The sequence below is a fragment of the Callospermophilus lateralis genome, chromosome 3 (genome assembly GCF_048772815.1).
Source record: "Callospermophilus lateralis isolate mCalLat2 chromosome 3, mCalLat2.hap1, whole genome shotgun sequence".
NCBI lineage: Eukaryota > Metazoa > Chordata > Mammalia > Rodentia > Sciuridae > Callospermophilus > Callospermophilus lateralis.
Window position 1 is genome coordinate 83,964,569 of NC_135307.1, and position 10,818 is coordinate 83,975,386.

The 10,818-nt window shown below is 38.5% G+C and overlaps 1 protein-coding gene across 2 annotated transcripts in view; it reads left to right on the top strand.

Annotated features, from left to right (window-relative positions):
* The window catches only part of Cdin1 (CDAN1 interacting nuclease 1), a 226,479-nt gene extending 218,827 nt beyond the window's left edge, over nt 1-7,652 (top strand). For both annotated transcript variants that reach the window (XM_076848474.2, XM_076848475.2), the window contains one exon: nt 5,767-7,652. In XM_076848474.2, coding sequence (XP_076704589.1) covers nt 5,767-5,902 — 136 coding nt within the window. In that variant the 3' untranslated portion in view covers nt 5,903-7,652. The remainder of the gene's footprint in view (nt 1-5,766) is intronic.
* The last annotated feature ends 3,166 nt before the right edge of the window (nt 7,653-10,818 follow it).

Below are 10,818 nucleotides of genomic sequence, written 5' to 3' on the forward strand. Positions count from 1 at the left end.
CACGAACCTGAGAATGCATGTCATGTCTGAAGAGGGCACCTGTTACTTTGCTCCAGCCACTTGTAACCCCATCAACTTCTCAAAAGAAGCAGAATATGAAGGATTTTTTTGTAAAAAGTCCTAATTTTTATGTTTTGACTAAATTTTTTTATTTTTCCTTTTTTCTTTTGATAGTGGGAATTACACCCAGAGGCCCTCTACCACTGAGGTGGCCACACACTCCCCTCCCATTTTTTTTTTTTTTTTTTTTTTTTTTTTTTTTGAGGGAGGATCTCACTCAGTTGCCCAGATTGGCTTCAAACTTCTGTCCTTCAGGCTGCCTCAGCCTCCTGAGTTGCTGGGATGCAGGGGTGTACCACTATGTCCAGCTCTTTTTTTTTTTTTTTTTTAATTAGTAAAAGCTCAGCGTTGGTTTAATGGAACCCATCACATAATGTATTGTTTTGCACTCCCTGTTTTCAAAATTTCAGTTATAGAAAAAATATTATTTGTGTTGAATCAAAATCCAATTCTTAGCTACTTTGAAACATTGCCCTAATTCTACACTTAAGAAACAAAAAATGAATCAAACCTCTCCTCCCCAAGAGCCCTCTCATTAGCAGGGGATTGGTAAACAAGTTGCTACCTGAGGGTTCATTTCTAGGTCATATTCTACTGTTCCTCAAATGTCCTGCATTTCTCCTGGGTCAATTCCAGATTGGAGATATGGCACCAGAGTCCTCCAAAACATTCTCAGTACAGTCTACCTAGTACAAGGGCATTTCCTCTTTTTCTGGTTAAAAATTTATACTCTTTGACCAGGTTAATACAATCACAGACTGCCTAGGTCCCAAGACAGCTTCTTCCATATTTCAGCTGTGAGGCTTTATGAAACCTGCTAAATTTCTTTGTGTCTCAGTTTCTTCATTTCTAGAACAAGGATGGTAATTGAACCTACTTCATGAGGTTGGCATAAAAATTGTTTGTCAAGCCAGGCACATTGGCACATGCCAATAATTCCTGCAACTCGGGAGTCTGAGAAAGGAGGATCCCGAGTTCCGGGCCAGCCTCAACAACTTAGCAAGACTGGGTCTCAAAATAAAAATAAAAAGAGCTGATGTAGATAAAGTGCTTAGAAGTATGTCTGGCACACAATAAATGCTAAGAAAGTACTAATACATGTTGAGCATCCCTTATCCAAAATGTATTAGGCCAGAAGTGTTTCAGATTTGGGATTTTGTAGAAATTTGAAATACTTGCAATGCATATTAAAATATCTTTAGAGTAACACTCAAGTATAGACACAAAATTAATTTATGTTTCATTAATACCTTGTACACATAGCCTGAAGTTAATTTTATGGCATTTTTTAGTGCACCTGTGTTTTAACTACCACCTATCATCTGAGGTCAGGGGTGGAATTTTCCAGTCTGGCATTATGTTAGCACCCAAAAAGAATCATATCTTGGTATTTCAGATTTTCAGTGTAGGAATTTTCAACCTGTAAGAACATTTGTGTAACTATTATTACCATCATCCTTACCATAGTGAAAAATGTCATCTTGTGGCAATAATTGGGTCCTGCCACCAACACTTCTAAAGTAGGCCACCACTGATTCAGTAACCAACAAACCTACCTGATTCTGTTATTACTGATGCCATATTCTCCATCTTGTCCAGGAGGGTATCTGCCACATACTAGGCAGATAACAAGAGTTGAGGAATATAAACAAAACGTGGTCTTTGCCCTCACCAAGGCCTCAGAGTAAAAAAGAGAGAAATGCTGAAACAGAGAGATGATCCCTAAGAGACAAGTATGCACAAAAACACAAAAGGTACCCAGCCTTATTGTCACAGTCTCCTACTTAATTTCTCTAAATATTCTGAAATGGAAGGAAATCATAGAAACACATCTGAATACATCTATAAGGTTGTCATGATTTATGATGAACTTCATCTTTCATGTCTTCAGGATCTTTCATGACTCTGAACTTTCATCTCTCATTATTTCAAGAGGTATTTGTTGTTTTTCTAATTTTGTGGAATTTTATTTCTAAGCAAAATTACTTGTTCAAAAGTCACTCACATTCTTATCTCTACCCCCAGGAGACTTTAAATGTGTTGGGGAATCCTTATCATACTACTTGACCATGACTATAGCAATTCTAAAATAATAGTCAACCTTGAAAGGTGTTCACAGAATCAATTCTTGTTCTTTCAGTTCTCATTACCAAGTGTCTCTGGGCTGGTCAGCAGGACTGCGATCCTAATAGCAGAACAACTCTCTACTTTGTATATTCTCTCAGTCCCAGGGATTCTGTTTCCTTTTAAATGCCATTAGCAGAGTCTCTGGATTTTAATTGTTCACAAAGATTACATATTCTTCCCAGTGATCTCATTCTTACCCAATAGTGCCACAATAAATAAAAAATAGGTATCAACATGGTGAAAATGCTCAACCTACAAGTAGGACTTGACCCACGTTTATTTATTTGTTTGTTTGTTTGTTATACCAAGCATTGAACCCAGGGGTGCTTACTCACTGAGCCATATTCCCAGCACTCTTATTTTAAGACAGGGTCTCACTAGGTTGCTTACAGACTCACTAAGTTGTTGAGGCTGGCTTTGAACTTGCAATCCTCCTTCCTCAGCCTTCCAAGCCTCTGGGATTACAGGTGTACACCACCACACCAGGCTCCTACATAAGAATTTTCTGGGGTCCTGTTTTCTCCCTGCCTTACACCTTTTCAGAATGAACAGGTTTGGATGGCTTGGTCTTTCAAGTTATCAACCAAAAATTCTTCTCCTCTGAGTTTAGATAACCAAGGAAGTGACTATAAAGGCTGTTTAATATGATCAGCCTCTTGATAAACAAGTAAGTTGCTGAAAGGCTATCTTAGCAGTATCTGATCATCTTTGGATCCTGAAGTCTTGGAGCAAGCTCAGAGATAGACTGATGTGGTGCCAGGAGTAAGGCCAGCTTCTGTTCAGCCATTAAATTTCCAAACTTGTCACTCTTTCAAGTCCTTATTATTTTTATCACCTATAGACCACATAATTTGAAAGCCTCTCTACCCCTCTCTACTTAAAAAAGGAATGTGTTTCTTCATTTTAAATTAGACACACACTGTCAAGGAGAGATTTTGAGCTACATGACAGAGCTAACATTAATTTTCTTTCATAAGAAACAAAGATGTGGAGAGTTGGTAGAGACTTCTTGTGAATCCTGATGAGAATGTTTGTAGATGGTGTTACTACCTCAAGGGAATCCTGGTTGTGATCCGCCACATGAAATGTTCAGGTGCAGTCTTGCAAGACCTTTTTGAGTTGTCAGGTTTCATCTGTTGCCTCACAAGTGAAACAAGTCCTATTTCTTGGGCAATGAGGTGTCCCCAGCCTGGCTTCTCTACCTAGGAAATGCCATTTTTGTAAAGAGCTGTCATGCTTCGAGTCCTTTGGTTTGTGATTTAGCTGTTCAGGAAAAGTACAGGCTGTTCTCACTCGCTCAGTGCTGGTGATATGTGTTTTTGTTTTATTAAATCTTTAAAACAGTGGGCTTGTTTTATAACCCCCATACATTCTTTTGTTCTTTTCCATGACTCTTTAGATCACATTTTTTCTCCCTTTGTAAAAATATTAGTGCCTTTCTAAGAACATTGTGGTCTCCAGAATAGCCATATAATAAAATGGAGGAAGGAGTGTGTTTGTCGTGCTTACTGTTAGATCTGTGACTCGAGCGCATCACCATTGGGACAGTTGGAGGCCTCATAGACATGGTCCACATATTCACAGATCTTGTGGCTCCTGCCAGGCTTTTTTTCACAACTCTGACATTATTTGGTTTTAATCCCAGAGCTATTTATAAAATAAAGGTACCAAATAATATATGTTCAAGTTTGAGACATTGTTCATGATTAAGTTACTGAGACACCCTCTGTTGAGTGAAAGCAAGTATTAATCCAGGGGGAATTCGTTTGCTTTCCAGCACTGGGACTTACACCTCAGGCACGGGTAGCCTAATTCTTTTGACTCAAAAGAACCTCTTCCTTGGAGACACTAAGGAAGAAGAGAGCATCTGCAGTCATCCCTGAATTTGGGTGAATCTTGGGCCTTATGCTCCAAGGCTTCTCATCCAGCCCAGTTTCTATAACCCCTAGAACACATCTCGAATCCAACTTGCCTACCCTACTTATGTGAATCCCCAAATAAACCAGTCCATGACATCCAGCTGAACTTGTTCCTGTGCATACAGTATCTCACAGCCTATCCTGTACTGTTAGTTTTGGCAAGTACACCACAGCATATAATAAATCATAGAAGGAAAAAGCTTTTGGCCTAGCATGGCTCAGCCTGCTGTAATGTTAGAATACAGAAAGCAGTTCTGTTTTTAGACATCCTTTTACTAACCCAACATTCATAATTTATGATTTCACTGTAAAATTCCTGCAACACTACACCAAAAGTAGTGCTGCCCTTTAATTAAGTGCTCTCAGTAGGAAAAACGTGAAACTGATGTGCAAAACATCTCTCTGTGCACAGTGATTGATAGTGATTACATCTTTATGAACCCAGCCTAAAGGTCTCAACTTCCTGATGGGTGAAGTAGTCTACAGGGCCACTTCCTGAGTCTGCCTGGCGGGGATCAGTCACTGCTAACAAAATTGGAGATAATTTGGAGGCACAACTTAGAAACGTTGAGGTTTTAAGCCTGCATCTATCTGTCTATACTTTGCCACAAGTCTGTATGACTTTATTACTTCTTTCCACGAGAACCTGTGACTAAATTTCATGCTTAGGTTGTAATGCACAAAGTGAAGTGTTGGAAAGAAGGTATCTTTAAAGAATCTCAGTTTGTCATGTTGGTTGTAGAGGACAGGAGGCAGGTACTGGGGATTGAACCCAAGGGTACTCTACCACTGAGCTACATCCCCAGCCCTTTTTATTTTATTTGGAGATAGAGTCTTGCTAAGTTGCCCAGGCTGGCCTAGATCTTATGATCCTCCTGCCTCAGCCTCCCGAGTCACTGAGATTATAGGCCTGGGTTTCTTTTCTTTTAAGACTTGGAAAGAGTGTATGACAGGAGATGCTTCTGGCCTTGTTGGTGCATGAATACAACATTATAGCCAGAGAGGACATAAAGCCATTCCATTTTTAAAAATTTTATTAAAACACTCTTTTTCATTTCCTCAATTGAAAATGAACAAGTTTAGCCAGGCCTGGTAGCACACACCTGTAATCCCAGCAGCTCAGGAAGTTGAGGCAGGAGGATCACAAGTTTAAGACCAGCCTCAACAACTTAGACCCTATCTCAAAAAAGTAAAATATAAAAAGGGCTGAGGATGTGGGTCAGTGGTTAAGTGCCCCTGGGTTCAATCCCTGGCACCAAAAATAAAAAAATGAATAAGTTTAATTTTTAAAATAGCACCATTAAATATTAATTAAATATTAATCCCAAGCCAGGTAAACCCCAGTTTATCACTGTTTATACTTTGGCTTTTTCCTTGTCAGCCAAGTAGCCACATTAGCCCAAGCTCATAACACCTTATAGAAAGTGTTATAGGTAGTTCCTACATCTGAAATTTTTGGGTTCCTAGAAAAGAAAGGTTTCTATATTAAATGAGCTCTTTGGTATAAGTTCAGCAACTTTCATTCATAATAATAGCAACCAAAACAACTTTGTGCAGCCTAGTCATTTAATCATATTATCTGTGCCTCCAAAATGACATTTTTCTGGAACTACCTATATTGATACTATGTGTGCATATTATTTTCTGGTGTTTCTTTCAGATTTGGGCCGGGCTTGGTCATCTATTGGTATGGATTTATCCAGGAGTTGGACTGCAACCGGGAGAGGGGCATCCTGCTCAAAGCCTGTTTCCCCACAGACATTGTCACCTTATGCCATAGCACAGCTTGCCCCTGAAGATCCTGGAAGAGAAGCTTGGAGGAAGAGGTGAATCCGGAAGCAATTTTACTTTCCTGCAGCGTAAACTCCTGGCAACATCTGCCCTGAACTTCAGCTGAACTCTCGCCGCCGTGGTCTCACCACTACCTCTCTAGACAAACATATCAGGAGTTTCTGTTTTCCTTCATCCCTTGCTGATGTGAACAGCCAAGAACTACAGACACAACCCACTCATTATCAGCATTTCTGTCTCTGTCAAACAGTTAGTTTATAGATAGTCATAATCTTTCTTCCTTCCGGATGGTTTCTCCTTGTGTACTGAACAAAAGAAAAAATGTGGAGACTGAAAGGTGTGATTTTTCAATTCTCCTCCCAGTTACCAAATCATCTCTTTTTTTTCCCCCTAAGCTTCCATTTATCCCACACCCCCTTCTCTTCATATGTGCTCACAGGTACCCATCCTTGCATTACTGTCCTGGAATAACCTAGCCAAACCTACAAAAGCTGAAGACAAAAAAGTCTGAATCCAAGTTTGACTGTCACCTGCAGGGCTGCAACTGACCTAGATGGTAGCCTATGTCACATGCTTATTCTGCTCAGGCTTTACAATTTCCTGGCTTCTGTGGCTTTAAGCCAAGCTGCAAAAATATACTTGATGAGAATTTCCTCTTTGATAATGCTTATTTGAACTCCAAACATTGTACATTTATCTCATTTAAAAGCATTGGTTACATTGTGTCTGGGAGCCACACATCTTTGGCTTAGAGGCTGAGGGGAGAGGACTGAAATTCTGAGCCAGCATTGTCCAGGGTTTATTTTTAATCATGGCTAGCTGTCAGTACTAATTTAGCCAGAATTTTTATGAGCAACAATTTTTTAAAACACATTCCTTACACTGCTTTGTGTCTGCCTTTTATACCACATAATTTTATGACACTCAAATAATTTATACATTAGAGATGTTCAGCTTTAAAGGACCAAAGTATACCAGAAATAAACTTGGAGCAATTTTTAAATTAGCAAAATAAAGGATATTTTGTATTTGCTCACTTTAATTTATTCGCCTTTGTATACTACAGACCAGACCAGACACCAGACTTCAGTCTAAAACAAAATGAATTAATCAAAAACCTATCCTTTGGTAAATTAAAAATATATCAAAAAATGTGTTTAGCAAAATATTTACCCCCATGCTTATAAAATATAGCTTTTATAATTCAAATAGGTGATTTTGGAAATATTAATCAAAATGTAACTCTTGCAAACATCTTTATGTTGTACACATTACTTAGTTCTTCAAAAGACTAAGTTTAGCACTGTTCCTTAGTTCACTTTGTACCTAAGAAGGTTTGCAAAACTCTGCTCATTGCTTTTCCTTTAAAAGTACACAAACACCTGGAATCCAAACCAACTTTGTAGTGAGACTGCTACATGAAATATGAAATTGCAAGAGAGGAGGAAGACAGTGATAAAGAGGTGTCAAGCAAACTTGTATTTCAGTGTAAAATTTATCATGCAGATTTTGTGAATAAATAGGATGATTTGAGAACACTACCATATTGCCTTGATATGCGCGTGTGCTGACACACATGCGCACAAACATTTTGAACAAAAATGTTTAAACCTGTTAAAGCCAGGCTCATGGCATGCTTTACACTGCCATTTCTCTTGAGAAATAAATTACATTTATCTGCACAGATGTTGAAAATCCTGTTAAACCCTTGTCAAAGATTTGTTTATTTTACATTAAACAAATTTATGATGAATGTGCCCAAATAAATTAAAAAATTAAAAAGGCGCTTGCATTTTGTGTGTATTCTTCTACCTAGCACCCTGACATAATGTGTTGTGGGAAGGCATGGGTAGTCCCCAAAGACACCCCCTCCTCTCCACGAGTGAAGCTTTACAATTTGGCCCTTAAAAGTGAGAAAGAAACTAGCAGCAAACTACATGCTACAATAATGTTATAAGTTACTTAAAAAGGAAGCTTTTTTTCCCACACAAAAACTAATCTGATTAGATCTACTACATGTGAATTGGAGGGGTGTGGGAAGGAAGGGAGTAATTTCCCAAATCAGAAGCTTAAAGTCTTCTTGTCTTTTTCTTTTATGTTAAAACACTTATCTGTGTTTCATCTCTATGTGTTGTTTTTTGTTTTATTTTTTAATTTAGACAGTATAAACATCAGCCCTGCATAGTAGACATGGGATGACAACTTATTTTTATTGTTGTCGTCATTAGAACATTAACGTTAAAGCAAAATCTTGTTTTATGGAACATCCTGCACATTGTGCTAATGAATTATGCCACGCCAGGAAGGAGGAGTGTGTGTAAAACATAATGCTAACTGATGTCCTCTCTGGCGTACAGAGACTTGCCAAGCATCTGCTCCCACAAACACACAAGAGACCCGTTTGAAGTAAGGAGAGGAAAGGGTTCAGACCTAAGCTGATCCAGTACTGAGACTTAGGGTAACTTCATGGACTCCTTCCCACCACCCTTTCCTCTCCCCACAACTCCACAAAACAAAACAAAACCACAAACAATTGAGAATCTTTTTTCTTTTGCCTTCTAGTAAGGCAACTCTTCAAAAACGCTCCTAAAATCACACACAAAAAAGAAGGTTCAGGCTTCTAAAATAGAAAGCTGAACCTCCAGGGGAAATAATTTTCTTTTAACCATAGGTGTATGTACCTGCTCATTATCTGCAAGGCACAATTCCACCCTGGAAAAGATGATAAATTATTGGTCTTTGGGGGGTGCATTAACTCATGCAAGCCACCAGGGGATTGCTTAGAGCCCTGATGAGGTAATCTACTAAATGGTCCCTGATGGGCCACACTAATTAATGCACAGTGCCAAGTGAACAGTTAATTCACTCGCCTCTCACCAGGGAGCTACACCCATTGTTTGCTTTCCTCTTCTGAGCCAAGATACTTTAGAGGTTTGCTCTTTTTAACCTGTACCCGTGGACAGACCTTGTGTTTCAAATGAAATAAATCTTCAAGACCTTCAAGTTCCTTTCCTTTGCTGCTGGTATCTTTCAGATCATCTTCCCTTCACTGGCCTTTGCCAGTTTCCTTCCACATGACTTTTACTCTGCATATCTCTCTACCCTTTGGCTCCTTTTCTTTCTAGAAAAAGATCCCAGGATCAAAATACATCTCATCTAAGCCCCAATGCATCTGTTGGGGGTGGGGGTGGGGGGGTGGAACAATTGGCCTAATCTCTTCAGGGACAAGCAAAACCCAAGAAGCATCCATCACATGTCAAAATATTCCTCTGAGGCACCTGTAGGATCATAAAAACTTTTAACTAAGGTAATCAGATTTTACAGGATTAAATACGGTACGAGGTTTATGCCTTCACTAAGTGTTTTGGCAAAAGGAGCCAACAAAACACGTAGAGTTTTATAGCTCCTTTCAGCCTGAGTGTTGTTCATCTGATTAAAATTGTGAATTAAAATAGTAAAATGACTCTATGATTTAGTTAGCGAATTACTCAGCTCCTTCTTCACAGGGTCAGCTTGCCATTGTCCGTGTGATCTGATGGGAGCTGATTGCTTCAAAGTATTATAATTTTATGACAAGAATGGGAGGAGAATTTCTCCTGGCCAGCACATTCTTGATCAGGGTTAAGGAACAAACAAGCTTAACTAGAGAGGAAGCGAAAAGGCAACAATGGGGGTGTGCCTGCAGTGTCCCCCTCTACAGGGAAGTGCCTGTCTGAGCCTGTGTAAAGTCCCTTCTGTTAAGGAATTGGTGGCCTGAGACAAAGTTTGGATCCTCTGATCGTATTGCTCAAAACTAACCCTCCTATATACACTAAATACATTCTGAACCTGGTATCAGAGAACATGGCCTGGATTCTGAAGATTAAATAAGGAAGATAGAATTATGAATTAAATAATAACCAGAACAGCTTGAGTTCCTCTTGTGTTTTTTACTTTCCTGCTATTGTTTTGAATATGGCTCTGAGACAAAAGAGCTGCTTAGGTCAAGCACTATAAATTACAGTTTTCATACAATAGGAATCCACTAAAATGATTTCAAAGCTTGATCAAAGTACTTAAAAAAAAAAAAAAAACTTTTTAAACTTTTCCACAATACAGGGGGGAGGGGACATGTTCATTTGATGCCTTAATTTGTCTCAGTCAGTATAGCACTCTCCGAACTTGGTGTCATACTACTTTATGTAAAATCCAGCTCATTGATTAAGTAAATCCAGCTTGTTCTCATTGTTCCCTGTGTAAGAAATTTAAATTTTCATCTAATTAACTAGAACAACTAAACATTTGGAGTCATTTGTAATGAAAAGATACATATAGTAACATTTTTTAATGAGCTTCACTTGACAGTGTTTAATTGTGTGACTCAAAGCTTTTGTTAACACTGTCTAACTCCTGCACTTAGAATAAAATGGATCTCGGTGGATTTTGTTGGCATTTTAATCATAATCATGGCATCAGATACATTTCATTTTCATTTCTTTTCCCTCACTTGGATTTACCCTGAGTTGTCTCACAGCATAGGCAAGAATGATAGAGAGGACCCCAATGAGACCTTGCAAACTAAGCAGCTTCTAGGCTCAACCATATGTAAAGTCAGTGTGGATTGTAGTGACAATGTTAGGCTCAACAAAGACGTGTGGTACTATGTTAGGGTAATTTTTATTTTTTAAAAGGAAGGTCATTTTGAAATGCTAACATGAAATATAACCAAATCAATTAAGTCATAATAATTAAAGTTCAGAGTTTAATTGAAGGCCAAACATGAAGCCAATGACCATTAACCTAAAATAGTCATTAATTCCCCTGGAAACTGCCTTGGTTAAAGGTATTAAAAAAAAAAAAAAAAAAAAAAAAAAAACTACTTTTTCCTGAAAAAAATTCCTTCTGTCATTTTTACATTTAGAAATAATCTCATGTGCCTATA